At 41.1% G+C, this 26,893-nt stretch overlaps 2 protein-coding genes across 2 annotated transcripts in view; both read left to right on the forward strand.

Annotated features, from left to right (window-relative positions):
• ids (iduronate 2-sulfatase) overlaps positions 1 to 26,418 on the forward strand; it is a 28,959-nt gene extending 2,541 nt beyond the window's left edge. Inside the window, exons 3-13 of the mRNA XM_085788509.1 lie at positions 13,128 to 13,305; positions 13,537 to 13,625; positions 18,117 to 18,317; positions 19,898 to 20,068; positions 20,166 to 20,292; positions 20,824 to 20,994; positions 21,395 to 21,501; positions 22,797 to 22,913; positions 23,468 to 23,578; positions 23,769 to 23,894; positions 23,990 to 26,418. Coding sequence (XP_085644635.1) covers positions 13,128 to 13,305; positions 13,537 to 13,625; positions 18,117 to 18,317; positions 19,898 to 20,068; positions 20,166 to 20,292; positions 20,824 to 20,994; positions 21,395 to 21,501; positions 22,797 to 22,913; positions 23,468 to 23,578; positions 23,769 to 23,894; positions 23,990 to 24,070 — 1,479 coding nt within the window. The 3' untranslated portion in view covers positions 24,071 to 26,418. The remainder of the gene's footprint in view (positions 1 to 13,127; positions 13,306 to 13,536; positions 13,626 to 18,116; positions 18,318 to 19,897; positions 20,069 to 20,165; positions 20,293 to 20,823; positions 20,995 to 21,394; positions 21,502 to 22,796; positions 22,914 to 23,467; positions 23,579 to 23,768; positions 23,895 to 23,989) is intronic.
• On the forward strand, positions 87 to 8,922 carry LOC146980225 (uncharacterized). The gene is made up of 10 exons (XM_085788866.1): positions 87 to 132; positions 1,820 to 1,976; positions 2,166 to 2,358; positions 2,537 to 2,638; positions 3,469 to 3,570; positions 4,402 to 4,503; positions 6,439 to 6,540; positions 7,545 to 7,646; positions 8,653 to 8,754; positions 8,917 to 8,922. Exons 1-10 carry the CDS (start codon positions 87 to 89, stop codon positions 8,920 to 8,922), a joined length of 1,014 nt encoding a protein of 337 aa, XP_085644992.1.
• Positions 26,419 to 26,893: the final 475 nt, after the last annotated feature.

The raw sequence follows: 26,893 nt of genomic DNA on the forward strand, positions 1-26,893 counted from the left end.
CCTAGAAAGTGAATGTGGCAGCGAGACAGTGCAGAAAAGGCAGGTAGGGTTAATTAACCCAGTAGCTGCTAACGCCAAACAACCGTATGGGGAGAGGAGGAGGCGGCGGCCGGTCTGGCTCTTTAACCGAAGGTAGGTGTTTTCACAGGCTGGCCGGGTTAGCCGTCCGGGGTGTGGGGTGTGTGGGGGGGTGAAAGTCAGTGGAGCTGGGTCATAGCGGAGCGTTTGTACGGGGGGATTGTTGTTGTTGATCCGACTCGCGTCAGGAGGAAATAAACCGAGTCGACAACCAGCGTCGTAGTGTTAACTCGGACCGGGGCTTCAGATATTGTTGACATGAATGAAACAACGCTGGCTCTAGCCTCCTTCGCAGTACAGGTGTGATCACTGCTAGTCTGGCAGGCCGGGTTAGCCGGGCTGGGGTGTGTGCATGTGGGGGTGAAAGTCCAGTGGAGTTGGATCAGAGCGCAGCGTTTATACGGAGGGATCACGCTGAGCAGCTTACTTTTCTCTCTCTCTCTCTCTCTCTGAGCATCTTCACCTGACGGAATCAGCTGTTGATGTTGCTGCTGTTGTTGTTGTTGTTGTTATTGCTGCATTCGCCTCGTCAGGAGGAAACCGGACCGGGGCTTCAGGTTTTGTTGACATGAACACAAAGCTGGCTCGAGCCGCCTCATCTCGTCTCCCGCACGAGACACGGTGATAAAAGAATGATAGCAAACTACAGGTACTGCGGATTTCTCAGGTCCCCCACCTGTTTGATTCAGAGGATGATGAATGAACGGGCTATATGTGGGGAAAAAAATCTCCACTTGAAGCGGCAGCTTTATATCACGCACTGGGCCGATTTTATATTAGGCTTTTATTTTATTAGACTACATAAACTGCAAACTGTCTCAGTGGCTGCTTAGTTTAGTCTGACCTGCTGTTGCTGGTAGTATTTTGCAGCTGGTCTTAAACTAGTCTGAACATGCACAATATTAACTTATCTCTGATCATTTTGTGCAGATGTATTTTTTTTGTCTGTCAACAATAGCTTACTGAACAATTCTCTTATGGTGAATGTGGAGTAACGATTAAAAAATGTTTTCCCAGGGCCATCATGTCCAGGAGAAGAAGGATCAGGCCTGCAGATGATGCAAAAACACATATCCTGTCTGGCACTGACAAGCCTGGCCTTTTAGCAAGACATAGCCTATCAACAGTGACAAAGGTAAGTGGCAGTAGTTTCCTTGACACAACTTATGCATTTCAAAAGCAAACCCATAAAGTGCATACAAAGGACAGTTTAGGGTTCAGGTTATACATATGTGGCTTTTTTGCTTTTGACAGAGAATTTCAATCAGACAGACTGATAGAAATTAGTGTGATATTTTACAGTCCAGGCAAGACAGTGTGCTTTGTTAAAATATTCTACTGAAGTGTCCTGTGAAGTAAACATTAAACATTCGCCGGCCGGCTCTAGATACTTTGAGACATTGCCTGAATTGTTGTTTACCAAGTTGAAAAACCACAACCTGAACTTCTATATCTGAACGTCTCTGAGCTTACCCAACTGTGTAACGGCTCTGACCGGAAGTGACATTTCCTTGGTTGCCAACTCAGTGTAGGTTATATGTGACTGACTGTGATATTCACTGTACTTGCATATCAATGCATACAATAGGGACCTCTTTTAAGAAACTAAAATAACTCTTATTGCTGTCGCCATCAAACTGGGGAAGTGCTGAGCATTGTCTGCAGGCACATTGACTAGACAGCACACAAACCCACTTCACAACAAACTGTAACATGCCTTTACTTTATTATATTCTTGTAGGAAGAGGAGTGTTTGCCACAAACCCCATTGAACCAGGGGACTTTGTCTTGGAGTACAGGGGAAAACTCCTCACACAGGAAGAATGCCAGTCACGATGTTACTCGGACATTGAAAGCACATTCCTCTTTGACTTTGAGTGGCAGAACTGTCACTTTTGGTAAGCATGTAAAGATAGATGTTTTGTATAAATGTATAGCCGCTAGATAAATGAACCCTAGAACAAACTTTTAATAGATGATGAATGAACTAAAGTGCAAATACTCTTGGAAAATTCATTAAAACATATTTCTTCCAATGAAACTATTTAAGATTAAAACACTACTATGATCTTTCTTATACTTTTCAGCCTTGATGCATCTGAAGAAGATGAATCTCTTGGAAGATTAGTCAATGACAGTCACAAAAATCCAAACTGTGTCATGAAAAAAATCATAGTTAACAACAAGCCACATTTGTGCCTATTCGCGATGAAGAAAATAGAAATAGGATCTGAAATTGAGTACAACTATGGTGATTCAAAATGGCCATGGCGCAGCAAGGTGAGTTGGTTGGATTAAGCATGGAGCTTTTTTTAAAAATATTTAAGTGTAAAAAATGTGTGTATTTCTCCGATATTAATCATGTTTTCAGTATTATTCTGAGTATATAAGGAAATGCATGTGATGTTTGACCTGTGTGATGTAATTTAACATCACTAATTGTTAAATTGAATTTCAGGTGGCGGACCCTCAGACTCCTGCAGCAGCAGTAGAGACAGAGACCTGTCCTGTAACCCAGATGTTCCACGAGGAATCAAAGCCAGATGAGACTAACACACAGGTAAAAAATACATTGTAGACAGTCATCACAACTACTCTGTGGTGACTAGCTTGTGATGCTGTTCTGTCACAAAAATTGGCCAGATGTGAGTGATTCAGGTTCACGTACTGTGCTGAATGTGGCGCTGTGTCCCTCACTGCCTAGCAAGCTGCATGCACAGACCAGAAGACTTGATTCACGTTCAGTAACCGTACTGCTAAACTTATCACATCTGTGTAGCATCATGTTAAGTGAATGTACTGTGCACACAAGACTCATGTTCACCATGTAGTAATATTTGCTGGTTCTCCCACAAATGTCTGTGTACTGATATGTGGATGCACCGTCCCTCTTTTTTTCTCTTTTTTTGCAATCATGTCCCTCATTAAGTGCAGTGAACGTGTTACAGAGTGTATCTGAACCTCAGGGCTGAATCATGACCTAGTGATGGATTGTTTGTCGGTGTATCAGTTCAGGAAGTTAGAGAATAATGCTCTTTGCAGTCAGGGCTCCATAAGCACAGAGTGATTCAGTGAACAAATCTTTTGAACGACTCATTTTAATGGACTGATTCTACTGATTCAGTACAGTCAAACGAACTGCTGATCCCATCACTACGGTGACTAGTATATGATATTGTTCTGTTACCAACATGGGCCAATGTTCACTTTGTTTTAATGCAGTCATGAATGGTGTGATAGCCAGTTAATGTCACACAGGTTTCCAGTCATGTCCTTATGTTTGAGAATCTATTTTACTTTTAGGTAACATTGTTAGCTGTGAATGTCTCCACATACAGCTATGACTTCATTCAGCTCTAAGTGTCTTCTTGTCTGGCATCTAAATTTCAGGTGGCGGACCCTCAGACTCCTGCAGCAGCAGTAGAGACAGAGACCTGTCCTGTAACCCAGATGTTCCACGAGGAATCAAAGCCAGATGAGACTAACACACAGGTAAAAAATACATTGTAGACAGTCATCACAACTACTCTGTGGTGACTAGCTTGTGATGCTGTTCTGTCACAAAAATTGGCCAGATGTGAGTGATTCAGGTTCACGTACTGTGCTGAATGTGGCGCTGTGTCCCTCACTGCCTAGCAAGCTGCATGCACAGACCAGAAGACTTGATTCACGTTCAGTAACCGTACTGCTAAACTTATCACATCTGTGTAGCATCATGTTAAGTGAACGTACTGTGCACACAAGACTCATGTTCACCATGTAGTAATATTTGCTGGTTCTCCCACAAATGTCTGTGTACTGATATGTGGACGCACCGTCCCTCTTTTTATTCTCTTTTTTTGCAATCATGTCCCTCATTAAGTGCAGTGAACGTGTTACAGAGTGTATCTGAACCTCAGGGCTGAATCATGACCTAGTGATGGATTGTTTGTCGGTGTATCAGTTCAGGAAGTTAGAGAATAATGCTCTTTGCAGTCAGGGCTCCATAAGCACAGAGTGATTCAGTGAACAAATCTTTTGAACGACTCATTTTAATGGACTGATTCTACTGATTTAGTACAGTCAAACAAACTGCTGATCCCATCACTACGGTGACTAGTATATGATATTGTTCTGTTACCAACATGGGCCAATGTTCACTTTGTTTTAATGCAGTCATGAATGGTGTGATAGCCAGTTAATGTCACACAGGTTTCCAGTCATGTCCTTATGTTTGAGAATCTATTTTACTTTTAGGTAACATTGTTAGCTGTGAATGTCTCCACATACAGCTATGACTTCATTCAGCTCTAAGTGTCTTCTTGTCTGGCATCTAAATTTCAGGTGGCGGACCCTCAGACTCCTGCAGCAGCAGTAGAGACAGAGACCTGTCCTGTAACCCAGATGTTCCACGAGGAATCAAAGCCAGATGAGACTAACACACAGGTAAAAAATACATTGTAGACAGTCATCACAACTACTCTGTGGTGACTAGCTTGTGATGCTGTTCTGTCACAAAAATTGGCCAGATGTGAGTGATTCAGGTTCACGTACTGTGCTGAATGTGGCGCTGTGTCCCTCACTGCCTAGCAAGCTGCATGCACAGACCAGAAGACTTGATTCACGTTCAGTAACCGTACTGCTAAACTTATCACATCTGTGTAGCATCATGTTAAGTGAATGTACTGTGCACACAAGACTCATGTTCACCATGTAGTAATATTTGCTGGTTCTCCCATAAATGTCTGTGTACTGATATGTGGACGCACCGTCCCTCTTTTTTTTTTTTAAAGACATATTTAAGTGTCAAAAATGAAAATGAGACTCTCCACACACTTAGATCGATGCAGTTTCACTTTATTAAAAGCTAAGCTTTCGGTCTCACATGACCTTCATCAGAGCATACACTGAGACAATAGGCAGGCAGGTAGAAAAAGACACACACTCCTAATTTCATCAGTGATACACTCAAAACAGGAAAAATTGGCTCTGGGAGGTGTTGACCTTCATCAACAGAGATACCCAAATAGAAAAGAAGAGAGAAAACCAGTACATTAAATTGAATGAAGAGCTATGAATGGGTATCAGGCAAAAAACCATCATAAACCATAGTCTCTATATTCTAAATGAATGTCTAGGATTATAACAAAACATGCATATCGAAATCCTCATTCAGGCCCATTGGTTGAAGTGTGTCTAGAGTATCTATCAGAATAGCTCCCGTTGGCATAATCTTCTGTCAACATCTCCTCCTATTGACAATACAATGTACTCAATGCCCTGAAATTGCAGAGAGGAGATAGGATGTAAGAATTCACTAATGTGGCGAGCTACAGGGTAGTTCACATCATTGCGTCTGATGGAGCTCTTGTGCTCGCTGATCCTCTGTTTTAGACTGCGTGTAGTTTTACCTATGTAGGTCTTATCACAGGGGCATTTTAATAAATAGATCACAAAAGTTTTCCTGTAAGAAGCTTTATCACATGCAGTACAGAAAATGTGATCTATTTATTAAAATGCCCATTGCACATTGTATTATCAAGAGGAGGAGATGTGGACAGAAGATTATGCCAACGGGAGCTATTCTGATAGATACTCTAGACACACTTCAACCAATGGGCCTGAATGAGGATTTCGATATGCATGTTTTGTTATAATCCTAGACATTCATTTAGAATATAGAGACTATGGTTTATGATGTTTTTTTTGCCTGATACCCATTCATAGCTCTTCATTCAATTTAATGTACTGGTTTTCTCTCTTCTTTTCTATTTGGGTATCTCTGTTGATGAAGGTCAACACCTCCCAGAGCCAATTTTTCCTGTTTTGAGTGTGTTATTTAATCAGGAGATGTTTCATGATTGTATTTGTGTTTCTCTTTGATTGTTCAAAGTAACAAATTGACTGTGCTTCACCCTGTGCTTTGACCCTATGAGATGGCTGCCATTTGTATGCCCCAGAACTACATTTCCCAAGAGGTGGAGCTTCCACCACCAGGGTGCACACAGGTGTATCACTGATGAAATTAGGAGTGTGTGTCTTTTTCTACCTGCCTGCCCATTGTCTCAGTGTATGCTCTGATGAAGGTCATGTGAGACCGAAAGCTTAGCTTTTAATAAAGTGAAACTGCATCGATCTAAGTGTGTGGAGAGTCTCTTTTTCATTTTTGACATTGTTTATGTCTCCAGCACCTTAGCTAAGAACCAGCCGGGTGAAGCGGCAGCCCTCTTTTTGCAGACATATTTAAGTGTAAAAAATGTTCGTATTTCTCCAATATTAATCATGTTTCCAGTATTATTCTGAGTGTATCTAAGGAAATGCATGTGATGTTTGATATGTGTGATGTGGTTTAACATGACTAATTGTTTAATTGAATTTTAGGTGGCCGACCCTCAGACTCCTGCAGCAGCAGTAGAGACAGAGACCTGTCCTGTAACCCAGATGTTCCACGAGGAATCAAAGCCAGATGAGACTAACACACAGGTAAAAAAAAAAAGACATTGTAGACAGTCATCACAACTAATCTGTGGTGACTAGCATGTGATGCTGTTCTGTCACCAAAATGGGCCAATGTCCACTTTGCTTTGATGCAGTCATTATTACTTGTTAGGTGGTATGATAACAGCCAGCTAATGTCACACATTTCAAGTCATGTCCTTGTGGGGTCATTTCATGTCACAAACACTCTTGATGGGGGAGGGGAACTTAACACACTTGTATGTTTCTAGTCTCACCCATATGGGGCCCCTCCGTTTGGTTCTCACTGTTGGTGTTTTTATGTTCCTGTGACAACACCTGGCATTATCTTAAGTTTGATTTTAACAGTCATAATTGTACACTGTGTGAGCTGTTGCGTGTCTTAAAGTTATATTTCAAATGTGAGGCACTGCAAATCTTTGTAATGGCTCATAAGAGTTGCTGATACCTCAGAAAAACGATGCTGTAGTCAGAAAGACTAAGCCAAAATGGGCCATCAATGTTCATATTGCTTTAAAATAGTCGTTATTACTCATTGGATGGTATGATAACAGCCAGCTAATGTCACACATTTCAAGTCATGTCCTTGTGGGGTCATTTCATGTCACAAACACTCTTGATGGGCGAGGGGAACTTAACACACTTGTATGTTTCTAGTCTCACCCATATGGGGCCCCTCCGTTTGGTTCTCACTGTTGGTGTTTTTATGTTCCTGTGACAACAACTGGCATTATCTTAAGTTTGATTTTAACAGTCATAATTGTACACAGTGTGAGCTCTTGCGTGTTTTAAAGTGATATTTCAAATGTGAGGCACTGCAAATCTTTGTAATGGCTCATAAGAGTTGCTGATATCTCAGAAAAACGATGCTGTGACCTCAGTCTTATAGTTCTGTGCTGTTTGAGAATCTGTTTTACTTTTAGGTAACATTGTTAGCTTTGAATGTCTCCACATACAGCTATGACTTCATTCAGCTCTAAGTGTCTTCTTGTCTGGCATCTAAATTTCAGGTGGTGGACCCTCAGACTCCTGCAGCAGCAGTAGAGACAGAGACCTGTCCTGTAACCCAGATGTTCCACGAGGAATCAAAGCCAGATGAGACTAACACACAGGTAAAAAAAAAAAAAGACATTGTAGACAGTCATCACAACTAATCTGTGGTGACTAGCATGTGATGCTGTTCTGTCACCAAAATGGGCCAATGTCCACTTTGCTTTGATGCAGTCATTATTACTTGTTAGGTGGTATGATAACAGCCAGCTAATGTCACACATTTCAAGTCATGTCCTTGTGGGGTCATTTCATGTCACAAACACTCTTGATGGGGGAGGGGAACTTAACACACTTGTATGTTTCTAGTCTCACCCATATGGGGCCCCTCCGTTTGGTTCTCACTGTTGGTGTTTTTATGTTCCTGTGACAACAACTGGCATTATGTTAAGTTTGATTTTAACAGTCATAATTGTACACTGTGTGAGCTGTTGCGTGTCTTAAAGTTATATTTCAAATGTGAGGCACTGCAAATCTTTGTAATGGCTCATAAGAGTTGCTGATACCTCAGAAAAACGATGCTGTAGTCAGAAAGACTAAGCCAAAATGGGCCATCAATGTTCATATTGCTTTAAAATAGTCGTTATTACTCATTGGATGGTATGATAACAGCCAGCTAATGTCACACATTTCAAGTCATGTCCTTGTGGGGTCATTTCATGTCACAAACACTCTTGATGGGCGAGGGGAACTTAACACACTTGTATGTTTCTAGTCTCACCCATATGGGGCCCCTCCGTTTGGTTCTCACTGTTGGTGTTTTTATGTTCCTGTGACAACAACTGGCATTATCTTAAGTTTGATTTTAACAGTCATAATTGTACACTGTGTGAGCTCTTGCGTGTTTTAAAGTTATATTTCAAATGTGAGGCACTGCAAATCTTTGTAATGGCTCATAAGAGTTGCTGATATCTCAGAAAAACGATGCTGTGACCTCAGTCTTATAGTTCTGTGCTGTTTGAGAATCTGTTTTACTTTTAGGTAACATTGTTAGCTGTGAATGTCTCCACATACACCTATGACTTCATTCAGCTCTAAGTGTCTTCTTGTCTGGCATCTAAATTTCAGGTGGTGGACCCTCAGACTCCTGCAGCAGCAGTAGAGACAGAGACCTGTCCTGTAACCCAGATGTTCCACGAGGAATCAAAGCCAGATGAGACTAACACACAGGTAAAAAAAAAAGACATTGTAGACAGTCATCACAACTAATCTGTGGTGACTAGCATGTGATGCTGTTCTGTCACCAAAATGGGCCAATGTCCACTTTGCTTTGATGCAGTCATTATTACTTGTTAGGTGCAGGTCATACACGCTGTCTGTGTATGTTTGTAGGTCTGATCTTCCACCATGAACTGAACTGCGCTGCAACGATCACCTACTTCTTTTAGGCCTACCTAACAGTCTATGGCTCTAGTCTGGCGAAGTTCAGCATCACATCACTGGACTTTCAAAGTAAACGTGATGCCAGCTGTAAATGAGTTAAATAGTGGAACAGCTGCACTTTTACAGCCGATTTTAGGATGAAACTCTAGACATAACCTAAGCATAAATTACCATGGTGATCTAGCCAGGGTAAAGGATCATGAGGCAAGATTTATGAAAAAATAGAAATGCATTTTAAGTTTTCTAATAATAATGGGACATGAAGCATTCAAAACCAAAAAGAATGAGCCATCTAGCATATCTCTCTGTTGCCTTGAACAGGCTGTGTGCTGCAAAATGCGCTGCAATTCTGGGTCCAAATTTTCCGTGCTGACGTCAAATTACACTGCATGCATGACACGTCCTCGACGGCTTGGCTTTCCACCGCTTGCTACCAGCGGCTGTGGGTGGATGTCTTGCAGCGAATACTACTTGGTTATATGAGCAGCGAGTAGAGAAATAACATCACTTTCTTACATTTTAATATTTTTTCATACGTACTGTGGTCCATGAATGCACCATTCTCCAGTAATTACAGAATGAATGTGAAGCTCAGGGTTGAATCATGAACTTAATGATGGATCGATTATCTGTTTATCAGTTCAGGGAGTCCTGTAATGTGCTATGCAGTCAGGGCTCCTGCTATGAAATTGTCAGTTTAATCAAAATGTAATATTTTTCTGCCTTCTTAGGTAAAAAAGCTGCTGTAAAACGTTGGACACCCGAGGAAATTTCTGCTGTAGAAAAACACCTGAAGAGGTTTTTGGTGAGGCAAGAAGTTCCAGGTAAAGCCGACTGTGAGCGCTGCATTTCTGCAGAACCTAAAGCGCTGCAACAAAGAGACTGGAAAGCAGTCAAATATTTCCTCAAAAATAGAATAACTGCCATGAGAAGAAAATTAGAATGAAAGCAGTGGACTGATCAGAAGTATGGACACCTCCGTTTCCCTCTCTGTCTGTCTTCTATGGAGGAGTCTTCATACAAGCCCAATTCAAAACAGAGTTGTACAGTAATATCAACTCATGTCACATAAATATGACTTGTCAGCCTGTTTACAAAGTCTTGGCTAAATCACTCAAAATGAAAAATTCAATTCAATGAAAAATTGATTCATTAGTTTTATTGTAAGTTGGCTGACTTTCCTTTTCTTTTGGCATAAGTTTAATGCCAACACTTCTTTGTTCAAAGCGGAAATAGGCTGTAAGTTGAAGTAGCTGCTGTGGTTCTAGCAGTTGACAACACATTAAACAAATACATGCTTTACCTCAGTTATACTGTTGTCAGATAAAAGTTGATATTCCTAATGCAAATTATGTTGCAAATTAAACATTTCCAGTAAGGGATTAGGTAACCAACTATTCACCTTAAGGGATAGTTCACCCAAAATTCAAATTGCACTCATCTACTCACTCTCATGTCCACTAAGAGCTGGGAGAAGTTTCAGAGTTATCCGTGGCTTCTCTGAGTTACAGGGGGTCTCGGTGTAGCAGTGCATGTCCATCCAAATACCTCCATGTTACTCGTATGTAATGTCCGTCTTATTGAAGCCCCAAAATGAGATTTTTTCTAGTCTATATTTCAAGCTTGTTTGTAGTGGAAGTTCCCAGCACTTCCTGGTCTGTCCAAATCTTTCGAGATGTGCGCATAATTTGCACTGATGTCGGTTCACGAGATTTGGACGGACCAGGAAGAGAAGTGCTGGGAGCTTCCACTACAAACGAGCTTGAAATATAGACCTATTAATTTTTTTACATAATTTTTTTAACGGAATTTCTCGTTTCAGGGTTTCAATACAAGACGGACATTACATATGAGCTGTATGGAGGTATTTGGATGTTTTTTCGTGTGTCTTTTTGTTATGAAAAAAGTGGGATCCATTTGCAATTGTTATATGGACATACACTGCTGCACTGAGACCACCTTTAACTCAGAGAAGCCACAGATAACTCTGAAATTTCTGCCAGCCCTTAGTTGACATGAGGGTGAGCAGATAATGAGTGCAATTTGAATTTTGGGTGAACTATCCCTTTAAAATAGCAGCTGTAAAATGATTGGGTATACCCAATGGTATACTGACTGTACCGACAGACTGGCAACTTTAGCCATTGCACAGAGCTGCCATGGTTAACATGAAGCCAGCTAGATACTGTAGCTACATGACAAAGATCCAAATTGCTAGTACAGTCAGGATTATTCAATTAGATTCAAAATTGTGATTCAAGTGAATGGGTTTTAACATAAGTTTATAAACTTATGTTAAAACTATAGTTTCCAAATAACACACTTCTATAAGTGAATCTATAAGTAAATCTATAAGTAAATCTTTAATGTAGTACACTGTGTGTCATGTACTCGCATTATCAACGTGTAATATGTAGTCTGTTCACTGACATGTTTTGATAAATAAATACATGGGCCTTCAGGATATCTTCTTGTTGTTTGTTTATTTGCATTGTAATGCACGGTGAATCAGCACTGATTTGATTTCACAATTTCGCCAAAATAAGACATAGACAATTATGCTAGTGTAGTGGGTCTGGAATAGCCACATATAGTGATGTTAACAGACACCCCCTCTCTTTCATTTCAACGTGAACTTTTAACACCAGTGGGTCCAGGCAAGTAGTTTCTGCTCTGCTCTGCGCGTGTGCAGAGAATAAACCTGCTGAGCAGCAGTAGCATGAGCTAACAACAGTCGTGTTTGTGTTTGGATCCACAGGTATGTAAAATGTATTATTTTGTACATTTTTGTTCGGTTAAACTATGTAACAACATACAGTGAAGATACAAAGTGAAGCTAAGCATGGTAGAATGTTGAAATATGTACTTTATCGTCGAGGTTTATGCGTTCCCGTCCTAGCTATGTCGGTTGAGCCAGAGTGAATGTGTACGTGTGTGTGTGAACAGTTCCTACCATAAACATTACTGAGAGTTGTTGTTTATCAAGACTTTTCTGGAAGTAACTGGTACGGTATTTACTGTGTTCTGTATTCTGAAATGTGAATATTACGAGCATGTGCAGAGAATAAACCTGCTGAGCAGCAGTAGCATGAGCTAACAACAGTCATGTTTGTGTTTGGATCCACAGTTGTTAGCCACACCGTAGCTCAGCCGCTCAGTGCCCGCCGCCTGAGTGGCTCATGCTGCCGGACCAGAGACCCCTAGCTCTGGCGCCGGTAACACTATTCAGCTAACTTTATGCAACGTGAAGAGTGCTTACAGTTAACTCCAGGGTGGAATAAAAAGAAGAAAAAAAAACAGTGTTGACTCAAAATTAGATCTTGGGTTCATTCATTTTAAATGGTCAATTGCTGGTTCTGAGGATCATTATTTGATTATCATGCTACTACCCTGTCTTCCTATTGATGATCTTTTGTCAAGATGATAGCAGATAGACTAGTTAATGAGCTAACAAGGCATGTGGATTTGCAGGTGTAAAGGATAAAGTGATGGAATGAAGGAAGTAGTGAACTCAACCAAAGTCCAGCGTGTGTCCTATTTGTGTCTAGCCTTCTCATATGTTTACATGTTTACATTTTCATATGTTTTTAATGATATTTATTGTTGGTGCAGGAAACATTTAACAGTGGTTAGCAAGTGGTCAATGGGCCCCAGATAGTAACCTAATACCCTGCAAAGATACAAAAACAAGAGAAGTGTGTGTGTGTAACGCTGGACCTCACAAGTAGACGGAAGTTAGAAACGGACCCCACAAGTGACCAAAAAACTTTTTTGACAAAACTTTAGAATTTTGTTAAATTGAAGTGATTATTGTGATTGAGAATTTTTTTTTAGCTTACCTGATTTTTTACAGCATTGTAGAACCACTGGAAAGGGTGGACCCCATAAAGGAGCAAAAAGTTGGTGGACCTCCTGAAGGGCAAAAACCTGTGTGTGTGTGTGTGTGTGTGTGTGTGTGTGTGTGTGTGTGTGTGTGTGTGTGGTGTGTGTGTGTGTGTGTGTGTGTGTGTGTGTGTGTGTGTGTGTGTGTGTGTGTGTGTGTGTGTGTGTGTGTGTGTGTGTGTGTGTGTGTGTGTGTGTGTGTGTGTGTGTGTGTGTGTGTGTGTAACTGGATTATGCAGCCTCAGTGAAATCCTGGTATGTGTGATCTTGTCTCGCAGCAAGCCGTGTGCGCTCCCAGTCGTACATCCATGTTGACGAGTCGCAGACCAGATACAACCAGGCTCTATGACTTCAAGTCCTACTGGAGAGTCCACTCTGGAAACTACACCACTCTGCCTCAGCACTTTAAATCTAGAGGATACTTCACCATGTCTGTGGGCAAGGTATTTCATCCAGGTAAGATTAATAATATCAATTTTTATTAAAGCTGTCAGTCGACGTTAAAGCACAATTTACAGAACCAGGGTACAACATAAATTTTACCACTGCTGAATATGCATCATTAAATCCACAGTAAGAGCCACATTTTTTTCCAGCTTGTTAATGATTTCTGAGTTTATTATTTAATGAAAAGGACCTATCAATTCTATAGTAGTAATGATGATTGGGTGTTGTATTTTCCTTCAGGCATCGCCTCTAACCACACAGATGACTATCCATACAGCTGGTCCATCCCTGCCTACCACCCAGCTTCATTGAGATTTGAGAAACAAAAGGTATGAAAATGAAATAATGTCTCTTAAACATGATTTCAACATCACCCCAGTTCAGTGCAGAGAGATGTACAGTACACGGTGAATGGACAGCATTTATGGTCTATTCTGTCAAAATCTAATTCTCAATAAAATCAATGAATCATATTTTATTGTTTTCGTCGTTACAGTTTTTCTCATTTGGTTTGGCTCAATTATTCTCAGTTGAGAAAAGCAACTTTCAAAACATTAAGATCAACTCTCTGAACACTTGGTTTGTTGTTCTCATCAGATTTTCTCATTCATTAAAACAAATTGCACAGTTTCATGTGTTCAAAACATTAAAGAACAATTCTCTGTAAATCTGCAAGAAAATCACTTTGTCTCACTGATCCAAATTGATTTTTTGATTCTCAGTGAAATCATCAAACTTTCGTCATTTTGGCAGCACATGGAAAATGATCATGTGATGCTTCATTTATCAAAATCTGTCACACATACATGTGAATGCTATAAATGTCTGACATTGAGTGTTTGTGACAGTAATGGACCGATCGATCAATCATTCAACCAGTCATGTAGTCGATAGATAGTGTTATGTAGCTGACTGTGAAGAGGAACAAAGGTTTTTTGTTTTTTGCTGCAGTTGACTTTGTTTTGGGGAATTTTTTTGTTTTTCATTTTCCTTTATCACTAGGATATCATTTTGTGTCAGTCATAAATAATTATAATGTATTTTGGCTCTCATGATGAAAAAGTGTTGTTGCATTTTGACCAGCTTGACTCAAACAATAACAAAAAAACCAAACATTTTGTTTTGGCGGCACTGCCCAACTAACACAAATGGTTTTGAAATGAAACGTTTGGGTGAATTACTATCTTTTGCAAATAGATGCCATAGAATTTTGATGAACCATGAAACTGTTACAACAATAACAGATAATAGAACAACTAAATTTCACTGTGTGTACGATTTTATTGATTTAAAAATCCTAACAAGCGATACAGCATAAATAGTACAGCGGCTAAGCATGAAAATTGTGCACTTTTTGAAAGAAACATGAAACTTCTACCATAGTTAGTTTATGCCATGAGGTTTATTTTAAGATCGGGAGGGAAGTCAGATTTGACCTCTGAGGCCCGGGAGAGGTCAAATCCAAGATGGCCGCCAATAATATTCAAAAATGCCTATCGCTGGAACCAAACACAGTAGAAAAACACTTAAGGTGTCGTTTCCCACTAATTTTTGGGTGCCCATTCTGTTGGTGATACCTTTGAGACCAATAGAATTCAAAAAAATGCATTTAGATCAATGTGTAGGTCAAATTATGCAGACATAGGGAGGTGAACAGTGCAAAAAGGTAGTTTATTTCCAAAATAATAGCCTAACAGTGATGATGATGTTAATAATGATGATAATAGTGCCAATAATAATAATCATTATCATAATAAGTTCTTTTTTTTTTACTGATTTATTATTAACTCATTGGCTGCCAGCCATTTTCAGAGCAGAGAGCTGCATACTGCCAGCCGTTTTAGAGCATTTTTTACAGACCCTTTCAAGACCCACAGAATATTGTGTTCATGTAAACATGTAAACACCAAAACTACCAAGAGTAAGAGTAGACTCTATTCTTTCATTAGGAAAAAAAAGTTTGTTTCTACCTTTTTCCATTCTTTAGTAAACGGCAGTAGAACATTGGCTGGTTTCGCCAAAAACACCTGTTTTTGACCAAAACACATTCAAGAAAATGCATTTATGTAAAGGTGCAAATCTGCAATTTAATAATACTGTCGCCCTCCTCTTTCCGCGGAGAGAGGGGTGGTGTCTGACGCTATGTGGAAGCATTGCGAAGGCCCATGGAGGGGAGTTGACACAATGTGCTTTCGCCCAGTACTCTGAATTAGAGTTCTCAATTTCAACCCAAACCCGAGTAAGGCCGATGGGTCGGGTTGGTTTGGCACGAGATGCTGTGTGTATCTCCAAAAAACCACAATGTTTTTGTGGCCGAAATTGAATCAGTTTCACCCGCTGATAAGGTGCTGCTGCGTCACCATCTGCTCTCGCTGCAAAGAAAGCATGTCACTTTTTTAGTTTAGTTTTCTTTTTTTTTGTTGGGCTGGGCTGGGTTTGGCCAGACAACTAATGCTGGTGTATCGAGCTCTGTCGGGTCCGGGCTTAAAACCCACGGGCCGAGTCAGGTCGGGTTGTAATTTTCAGGCCCGTTGAGAACTCTACTTTGAATGTCAAAGTGAAGAAATTTAATGAAGTGCAGATAAACGGCAGGAGTAACTATTGGCACTTTTCCACTACACAGTCACGGCACGGCTCAGTAAAGGTGCTTTTCCATTACAGCTGAGTTCTCTAGTTCCTCCTCAGCAGGGGTGGGGGATCGCAAGGCCACACTGTTTCTCTCTCTATTTTCGATCTTCTCGTCAGCTCCAAACTCACTTGTCTGTTCCTCGATTACGGACCACAGCGTGGTTTTCCACACAGCATCATTTAACTCGGGTGAAGGAATAACAACGGTCTCGGTACAGATGAATTCTCATGTCGGACATCGCGCTCACGACTCTTCCAGTGACAACGCTCTGCCCAATCAGTGGAAGGCAGTCGGCTGACGTCACGTTTTAGGTATGGCCGTTCCAGGATTGAGGACTACGGCCCTCTCCAGGAGCCGAGCTGGTCCTCAAAGGGATGAGGGACGGCCGCAAGGGTGGCTGGTGCCCTGAGAGGACCTCTACACGACGCTGGCTGGCCCTCTATAACGGGAACCCCGCCTGGCTGCATCCCACCGGCTGGCGGTCAGCTGGGGGCAGTTTGGGCTCGTAATGATTATAGAAGGTGGCGGACCAGCTGCTGATGCAGAAATGAGTCCGTATGGGCTGTATCATGTCGTAGTACTCATGATGGCGCCTGACGTGCAGGTAAACACGGAAAACCGTATGACCCAGTAGCCAAATGCCTCGTCATCTAATTAGTGACACACATGAATGGATGAACGAGATTCCCACTGTCCCTACCTACTATCTAGCGAAACCCCCTGACAACCGGCTTTTGATTACAGCGAGTAGAGCCGTTGGTGACAGGGTTGGCGCGTGGCCGGATGGTGGTCCGCCGGTCCTCTCCAATCTCGCACTGCATGTTTGTTGAGAACCTGGTGCTAAATCACTTGCAGACGACCTGATTCTGGGTCAGGGTTTTGTACGTAGCAGAGCAGCTCCCTCGCTGCGATCTCTTGAAAGTCAGCCCATGATCCAAGCTTTTGTCGGTCTGAGGGCGTGGGCCCCCAGTTGGCAGTCCCCCTCATCCCTCACCGGTGGACCAGGGGCACGGTGGCAGCCCTCAGTCAGGCAAGGATAGAGGAGGAGGAGCACCAAGTGGACCGGAGCCTGAGAGCCAGGGAGAGAGTAACAAGCGGCTGTGGTGTACTAGTGCCACGAACAGAGCCGAGAGACAGTGTCTCTTTAACTCATTGGCTGCCATTGATGTCTATAGACATGTCTGTTGTATATTAACTTCAAAGTCACTGTTCCGCTTGACATGTTTCTTTCCACAAAAAGCTTGTTTTCTCAGTGTTCTGGTCAAAAACAGGTGTTTTGGTCAAAAACAGGTGTTTTTGGCGAAACCAGCCAATGTTCTACTGCCGTTTACTAAAGAATGGAAAAAGGTAGAAACAAACTTTTTTTCCTAATGAAAGAAGAGAGTCTATTCTTTCTCTTGGTAGTTTTGGTGTTTACATGTTTACATGAACACAATATTCTGTGGGTCTTGAAAGATCTGTAAAAAATGCTCTAAAACGGCTGGCAGTATGCAGCTCTCTGCTCTGAAAATGGCTGGCAGCCAATGAGTTAATAATAAATCAGTTAAAAAAAAGAGCTTATTATGATAATGATTATTATTATTGGCACTATTATCATCATTATTAACATCATCATCACTGTTAGGCTATTATTTTGGAAATAAACTACCTTTTTGCACCGTTCACCTCCCTATGTCTGCATTATTTGACCTCCACATTGATCTAAATGCATTTTCTTGAATTCTATTGGTCTCAAAGGTATCACCAACAGAATGGGCACCCAAAAGGTAGTGGGAAATGACACCTTAAGTGTTTTTCTACTGTGTTTGGTTCCAGCGATAGGCATTTTTGAATATTATTGGCGGCCATCTTGGATTTGACCTCTCCCGGGCCTCAGAGGTCAAATCTGACTTCCCTCCCGATCTTAAAATAAACCTCATGGTATAAACTAACTATGGTAGAAGTTTCATGTTTCTTTCAAAAAGTGCACAATTCCCCTAGATTTGAGGGCTTAACCGCTGTACTAAAATATGTAGCGCTAGACAGTTTGATTCCCTCATGTTGTGACACTTGCAGTGATGAACAGATCTGCCACACTCATGGCTTCATGGAGCTCAGCTCATTGTTCACAACAGCCAATAACCTTGAACTGGAAATCTCAGGAGAAACTGCCTTTGACTTTCCATAATGTACATGAAACCTCTGTTTCCAGATGTGTAAAGGAGAGGACGGTGAACTCCACACCAACCTGCTGTGTGCAGTGAATGTGACGGAGCAGCCTGGGGGAACGCTCCCCGACCTGGAGAGCGCAGACGAGGCGGTGAGGTTACTGAAGAGTCGCACTGATGATGATGTTCCTTTCTTCTTGGCTGTGGGCTTTCACAAACCGCACATCCCCTTCAGGATCCCACAGGTACGTGGTTCAATGTCATCAACTGTAGGCCATGTCCACTGCTGGGATTGGGGCTGTGTGCAACATCCAACAGCACTGTTTTTCCTGCAATCTGAACAGGAATTATTATTTATTATACAACTCAAAACCACTGTCACAATGTAAACTATTGATAAAACATCGATAAAATGCTTCAAAGCAATTTTGAGTGATAAAATTTAGTAGATATTTTCTTACACTGTTTGGGATGCAACACTAATGGTTAAATTAAAGTTGAAAACAAGTATTGATATTTACAGATGGTTTTCATAGTCCTGTGACGAAACCTTTACCTGACAGAAAGGAACCTCTGAAATCCAGAAGTGGGATGAGTATACTGTCTCTGAGGTGAAGGAAACGAGAACTGATCTAGATACATCGGAGGCGCAATTCAGCATGAAGGAGGGAGAAAGCATGATGAAGTGGAAGTTGAATGAGAGCAGAGAGTGACGGCACACAGACGAATGTCAGTGTGCCAGAGGGGTTTCCCACGTACAGCAGTGTATGCTGAGAGCTGAGAAGAGGGAAAAGGTCGAGGCAGCTCCTCTGTCGACATGTGATGTTGCTACATGTGATCCATCCCACATCATCTTTCTGGACGCACCCAGAGAACAGAGCAGCGCTAGAAGAGATGCAGTCTCTCAATGATCAAAGTCAAACTAAAAGCATCAGAGGGCCAGACACTTTCTACTTAAAAGTCTGAATATTTAATCGTTTGCTCTCATTTTCTCTGTCTGTCAGGATTGTACCTTTTTTTTTCTTTTTTAAGGCATTTTCTGGAAAATGGGGAAAATAACAATTAACAATATATGGGGCTTCAAAGGCTGGGCAATATTCTTCTTTCATCATAAAGCAGATCAATCTGTTATAATATAATTAGCTTCATTCATATAGCACTTCTCAACAGATTTAAAATGTACTTTACAAAACAAATGAAATTCAAGTAAAACATCTCAAATCAACAACTAGTAAAAGCAATTATATATGTCGAAACAATTAAGCTGTTATAACCATAATTTGATTGATTTGAGCTCCACCTGGTCACCCTTGGTAACGACTCGAGCCTGAGACCTCGGGGTGAGCAACAGGCCTCCATCGACAGATCTCAGGTCTCATAATGTGTTACCGACCGAGTCACATGTAATTTGGGGCAGAGCTTTTTAAGGTGGTAAAAGTCATGGATATAAATTTTTAATCCATGTAAAATGTGATCGTCAGTGAAGGAAGGCGAGCACCAGAGTCATGTGACTGAACCTGCTTATTCCTGTAATCAGAAGTGCAGCAGCATTTTGCACGAGTTGACGATGGTGGATGGATGGAGGCCTGGATGATACCAGAATAGATAAAAGCATGTCTAACTTAATGTAGGTCAGAGATGGATAAAAACTGATTCTGATTTTGGAAATGACCCAGAGCTGATTAATAAAACAACAACAAACAAGCAGGATTGAACCTCATGCTTGATCTGGGTGTTGAAGCTCAGACTGGCATCAAACACTACACCCAGATTCCTAAATTGTTATTTATATTGTAGATGCATGTATGTGTGTTTACCTTTGCAGGAGTACCTGAGCCTGTATCCCATAGAGCAGATGACCTTGGCCCCTGACCCTGATGTCCCAGCAGCTCTCCCTCCCGTGGCCTACAACCCCTGGACAGATGTGAGAAAGAGAGACGACGTCCAAAGATTAAACATCAGTTTTCCTTATGGACCAATTCCTAAAGACTTCCAGGTATGAACCAGCTCTACTCAACACGTTTGAGCAGTTTGTAACATTGTTTCATGAAACAAAAGGAAGAATAAAAGTTATGTTTACCGTCGTCTTCCAGCTGCGCATCCGTCAGCACTACTTTGCTGCGGTGTCGTACATGGACGCTCAGGTTGGACGGCTGCTCACCGCTCTCGACAAGCTCGGCCTGTCCAACAACACTATGGTGGTGTTCACCTCAGATCACGGTGAGGAGGGGGCCATACTTGAAGATGTTACTGCTCGTGTGCACAGTTTTAGGTAACACTAACACCCTAAATGTTTGTTTGTGGAGGTTGTAGAAGTAACTTTTTGCTGTGCTTGTCTTTGACCACCAGATGGCAGTGTTGTAACGGCGCAGTTTGTCTCCACCTCCCTCCACTATTTTTCTGTAAAAATCAACCTCTTTTTCTGCATCGCCTCCTGTTTTTTTTTTTTTTTCTCCCTAACTTTGTGACTTGGAAACTCAATTTCTTTTAATGTCTCCTTCAGTGGAGAACATTGGAGTGAATCATCTTCATTACTGTTTGGTACATACCCAGCAAAGCTCAATCAAATACCGTAATTTTCAAATATAAGATGACTGAGGGAAAAACATCAGTAAAATGGATTACCTCAAAGCTCTCGATCTAAAATGTTGTGATATAGATTCACAGACTCTGTTCTCTTTATTTTTTATTTTTTTCCCTCTGCCGCAGTCTTTTTGAAACATCGTCTTTCATCTCTCCCTCTCGTTGCAGGTTGGTCGTTGGGAGAACACGGCGAATGGGCTAAATACTCAAATTTTGATGTGGCAACTCGTGTCCCTCTGATCTTTTACATTCCTGGCATCACCACACTCCACGGCCGGCTGGGAGAGTCTACTTTCCCCTTTATTGATGTCTTAACCCAGCCAGACTACAGCTTCAGGAGTAAGACTCTCCACTGACAACAAATTACTGCTGAAAACCCCAAACATGCACATTTCTCCTTTTTAAAAGCACCGTCAATATGAAGTCAAAGGGAACCCAATTTTGATTTAAATTTTTTTGCTTTTAATTGCTCACATAAACTCGTAAAAATGTATATTAATATGCCAGCTTGACTTTAATGAAGTCTTTGATATACATAGAGAAATTCAGAAGTATTTAGACAAGGATACACTTTGATATTTTGCCTCCAGACAGTTTTTCAGTTCAAATGCAAATGGTGCAACGATGATGAAACTTCAGTGCGGGGTGTCTAGTAAAATTTGGTGGATATCTTGACTATTTTGCTCTCGGTGGTTAAGTAATTTTCTCTAACTGGCTGATCCTCCTTCCTTCCTCTCAGATGCCAAAGTTAGAAAAAACGTGGTGGAGCTGGTGGATGTTTTTCCTACCGTCTCCTACATGGCCGGCCTCAGAGCACCTGAACCTTGTGCTGATGTTTCTTTCCAGGTATCGGCATTTGAAAATTTAACACATTTGTTGAATCATAGTAGATTTTGGAGAGGAGGAAAATGTGATCACTCACTGCTTAATTTTTTTTTTTTTCTCAAACTGTGGCAGTTGTTCGCCGAGTTAGATTTATTAATGGCTGCAGGGAGGACGATGTCAGTTGGCTCTTTCATCAGTTTGGTGAAACAGCTTAACAAACTGTCATGAAACTGAATGATGAATTTAAAGACTTTGATCTATTGAGATTTTTAGGTTTTATTGAAATGTCTTAACCATTGGAATGAATCATTTTATTAATTTAACTGTGGTTATAATCTACTGTATCATCCAGCCTCATGTTATCATTGTGATAGGTAGGAATGGTATGCATTTTGGCATCACATTTTTACTGATAATAATGTAAAGATGCTGATTTATTTGATGTTGTTACGTTATGATCTTTACAAAGGGAGAATAGGATTTTTAGGATGGGGATGCTGTAGCACCACAATGCTTAAAGTGCAGCTCCTGCAATCTGTTGTTGCTCATATTCTGATTGCTCTTTGCCAAATTGCGATTTTGATATATTTTGATTTTGAACTGTTTAAGCCCAAATGCCATGATCATGTCGTGTTATTCGAACTGTAGTTACATGTTTGAGCACCTGAGTAGGAAGCAGAGATTCATATTTCAGAGTCGGACGTGACTGTAATTTCAAAAAAGTGTAAAATATTAAATGTAATCAAGTCACTGGTGCTGGCTACAAAACCCACCATTAGTGGCAGTTTAAATACAATCCAGAATTTACACTAATAGGATAGCTTCAGCTAATTTAAGAAAAGATTTCACACCATTTAATTGGTTTTCCTTGTTAAAAAATGTCTACAAATGTGACACGTCAAATGGACTAATTGAAGTATTAAGTTGCTATTTGTCCAGTGTAACTAGAAGTTTAGTGGCGGAGGTGATGGTCTGCTAACATCAGAGTGTCAGCAATGTTATTGTGAATGTGTGAGCAGGGTACGGCTGAACACTTGGCCTTTTTTTTTTTTGTTTAGCCAGCGTAGGTAATGAGTTACTGGTGAAACAAATGTGCACAAAAAGGCTGGAATCAAAGCCATGTAATTTACTTCAGATTACAGTCTTGTTTTCTGAAAATTGCAACACCGGAGCAAACTGAGATCTTTCAGGCATCTTTGTACAGCACAACATGGCAACAAGGAGTGAACCCTCCATAAACATGGGCAACATGAGGGTGATCTAATTGGCTCTGACATTTATTTCCTTGACTCCTCGGTGTGTTTTCTTGCTTTCAGGAGGAGCTGTGTACAGAGGGAGACAACCTGGCCCACACTTTCCGACACAGAGAGAGAGGAGTGGACGAGGAGGCAATATCTTTCAGCCAGTACCCTCGACCTGCTGATACACCGCAGGTACCAGACACAGTGTTTTAAAAGCCAATTAAAAAGCTTTCATGAGCTGGCTAAAGGGTAAAAACACTACAGCTTTTGTATCAGTCAGGAAGCCTCATATCAGCCAGGCACATTTTTTAATATCAATGTTAGTATAGTTTTATATCAATCAGGAAGCAGGCTTATTATTAAAACAAATGTGCCACACTGATACTTGAGTAAATGCATCATGACATTACATTGAAAATGTCAAAACTAGAATGAAGGTCATGAAAAGTTAAGTCATGTTGAATGACTATTTACACGACCGTGGCTCTCTGAAGCGCTCCTGTTTGTACGACCGCTGCCAGCTTCAGGCTCAGCATCTTTGAATTAAAATATCCAGATGAGTGCTGCACCTGCTGCAGGTTAATCTTTGTACGGAGCAGCCTGGCAGCCTGACATTAGCTCGTCAGCTGGCTAGCAGGACGAGTTGGCAGCTGCCGATCTGACAACGCTGCAGAGAGATTATTGCCACGGTGTTTTATTTTTGCTCGGTTTTAAGATGCTTTCAAAGTTGAATGTGCTTCTGTTAGGAGAACTCTGACCTCCCGGACCTGAAGGACATAAAGATCATGGGCTACTCTCTACGCTCCTGGGACTACAGATACACCCTCTGGCTGGGATTCAACCCTAAAACATTTCAGGTAGGAACAGCATGACGGTCGTCTCTCCTGGCTGCTGCGTCAAACTGTCTTTCCTCTATGTGATCGGATCGGGCTCTGACTGGAGAGTTCTGTGTGTGTGATCCATCCATCTTGTCATGTTGGGATGTTGTCCATGACGTTTACAAATTATATTTTTCCCATCATCCATCTGCCACCCCCCCACACACAGGTGAATGTATCTGATGTCCATGCTGGAGAGTTGTACATGTTGGCAGACGACCCCGGTCAGGACAGGAACATCTACAGTGACTCTGATCACAGTGGGTTAATGAAGAAGATGGTTGGTCTGCCTCATGTAAGTTTATATTATATTTTAGAAACCAACTCTTTTTAATCCTGTCATTAATTTCTAACGTAATAATTTGTTTACTACTTTTCTGACTTGTTTAGACTGTGAGTCTGCAGTTGAGAATGAAGCTGCAGCTCCTCTACCTCACAGCAGGGATGAAAACAAGTAGAGGGAAGGCGTGATGACAAGAATAAAGTACAACAGATGGACGGATGGGGACAAGTACAAAAGGGAAGACAGATGGAAGGAAAAAAAGGGAGAATGCCTTAAATATTTCTTTTAATATACTGTAATGCATACTTGAGTCGGTAATCTCTGGTATCACCATTAATCTTTCAAGTGCAGTTCTTCAGGCTAATGTTCCATGTTCAGTGCTGTTCATTGGCAGACAGAGCAAAGTGAATAAGTTTGAAGACATTTCACCCTCTCATTTTTGACGAAGACAAACGTCCACATTTTTGCAAAAACTAAAAAATGGTTCGTCTTCATCCAGCTCAACAGGACTTCAGTGTTTTCAGTGACTGGCCTCTTTACACCTGCCATTCAGGGCTGTAATCACTGACTTGCATGGAGGAAATGTCAGTCCAATTTTGAATGGCTCCAATTTATCAGTCAGTTTTCTGATTATCTACAGTAGTTAATAGAACAGTTTGACATTTTGGAAAACACACTCATTCGCTCTCTATTCAAGAGTGAGATAAGAAGATTAGTATCAACCATGTTTATGTGTTTAGATATGAAGTTGGAACCAACAGCTGGTTAGTTTAGTTTCACAAAGACAAAACAAAGGGGAAACATTAAGTTCCTAGAAAACTGCTGTATGTAACACCCTGTAAAATCAAAACGATGTTCAGTTTCATGTAAATGATAAACATGTTAATAGTAGAATTAAGAAGTTTTTAACATTTGACAAAACCATGCTGGCAGTTCCCCCCTCGTTCAGTCTTCAGTGTAGGCTATACACATGTGCACAGGTTGTCTAGTATAACTCTAAGCTCAATAAGGGAAAAAACTCATGCATTTCCTGAAATGTTGAACTGTTCCTTTAACTTGTCTAATTCACAGCTCACAGGTGCGTGAGCAACTGAACCGACTTTACAAAACAAACATTTACCTGTAGGACGTACGTTCTCTTGACAGACAGCGCCGGGCCTGGCTGTGACTTCACTGCTGCTACACTTTACTACACTCTGTGAGAATTATTACATCACATTTTACAAGCTGTTATCTGATAGGAAGTCTTTTCATTTGAAAGAATATTGAGAAACCTGAGGAATTAGCTCTTTTGATTAATAGTGACACCAGGTTCCCTGCGTGGAACAAGTGCTCCTCACTGTACTATTGATCGTTCAGTCTGCTTCAGGTGTAGACTCCACTTTGAAGTGCAACAGCTGAGAAGGACCTGCACGCTTTTGCACTGTAGTGTTGAACAAAATTACATTTCTATTTGTGCTTGATGTAACTTGCAGCTATTTGCCTCTCTCCTTGTAAACAGTCAGTACAGATCAATTTGTGGGCCTGAAATGAAGTGTGTAAAAGCTACCCATACTAATTCAATGCAAATGAAACTGAGTATTTTACTGCTGTTCCAATGTGTGCACATTTTTGTGCTGTGGTAATTTAGAAGAAAACAATTTCAGCTTGATTTCCAGGTACAGCTATGAATCAAAGGGATTTGGTTTGACAACTTTCATCGCACGCTGCACCAGCGTCATGTTAATGTGATCCAGTTGGCTCATGTAATCATTGGACGTCCATCATGTCAGGACCTTGAAGAACAATCTTCCTCGTCATCATCTGGTACAAATAATCATTCAGAGAACTTTATTCTTCCAGGGTCGACCCCTGTTCATTGGTTTGCTGCTGTCCTCTCTCCTTTATTATTGTCAAACAATAGAGATGACCAGTATTATGTACTGTTAATTCAGCTACTGACAGTGGAGAAATAAACTTGAGCCTTGAGTTTGGTTGCATCAGAGCTCCCTTATGCTTGAGCTCCAGCTTTCTGAAGGGAAAATAAAAAATAAATGCTGTAGAAATAATTGGAGTCCGAGCTTGGCAAGGACGTGTTACTATATTTATGTCAGTCTTGATTGGTTTATAAAAAAAATAAAATGTTTTTGTACAACGCATGCTGAAAAAGTAGTTTTTCATAACTTCACAACTCCCCTCCAGTGTGTTTGTGTCTGTCTTCCTGTGTATGTCCTGCAGTAACTGTCCACACTCCCCACTGCTCTGTTGTAATACCTTTTGTGCTCACCCACAGCACAAGTGTAAAGCTGCAGAGTAGTGAGGGAGCTCCTCAGGGACCTCCACAGTCTATTTGGTGTTTTCTCTCCTTCCTCCCTCCGCTGTTTCTCTCTCCGCTGGAGCAGAGGATGCGTTCGCCTGCTCTCTGGCTCTGGAAGAATTTGGACCAAACTACATTTGCTAATTTGTGCATGATTCCACAGAGTCAATCTGTCTGGGCAATGCAAACGGTTAAAAGCCTTGTAATTGCATTTTCAAATAAAGAATGAATTCAGTCTCATGCCTTTTGAATTTTTTCCCCTGCGTTTTCAATTTCCAAGCAATCATGCAGAACGATGTGTAGAAGCCAGCTTGAATTGAAGTCTACGCTACAAATGAAAAGTCAAATAACTTCCCAAAAACCAGGATTGAGCCTGACATCTCTCCCTCTCCTCTTTCACCATCTCTTTTCATGTCGCTCCAGCTTCCAGTCTGTCTTGTCCACATATCAATATTTAACTTTGTCTCGAGTTGCAGTTTTACATTTCTTTATCATCCTCTGGTGACTATATTTAAATGGATCATTGAGCACAAGAAACAATGGTACTCTACAGTATAGAGTTTTATTTTTTTATCACCACTGAGGCAAGTTGCTGTGCCCAATCCTGCCTTCAGTTTTAATGCTTTTCTGCCAATATGTGGTTGATAAATGTCACTTGGTCACATGGTCACAAGAGCAAGAAAGGGAAATATGGATGTAAATAATTTGAAATATT

Source organism: Trachurus japonicus, chromosome 10 (assembly GCF_045865225.1).
Source record: "Trachurus japonicus isolate A0001 chromosome 10, Traja_1.0".
In the NCBI taxonomy this organism is placed as follows: domain Eukaryota; kingdom Metazoa; phylum Chordata; class Actinopteri; order Carangiformes; family Carangidae; genus Trachurus; species Trachurus japonicus.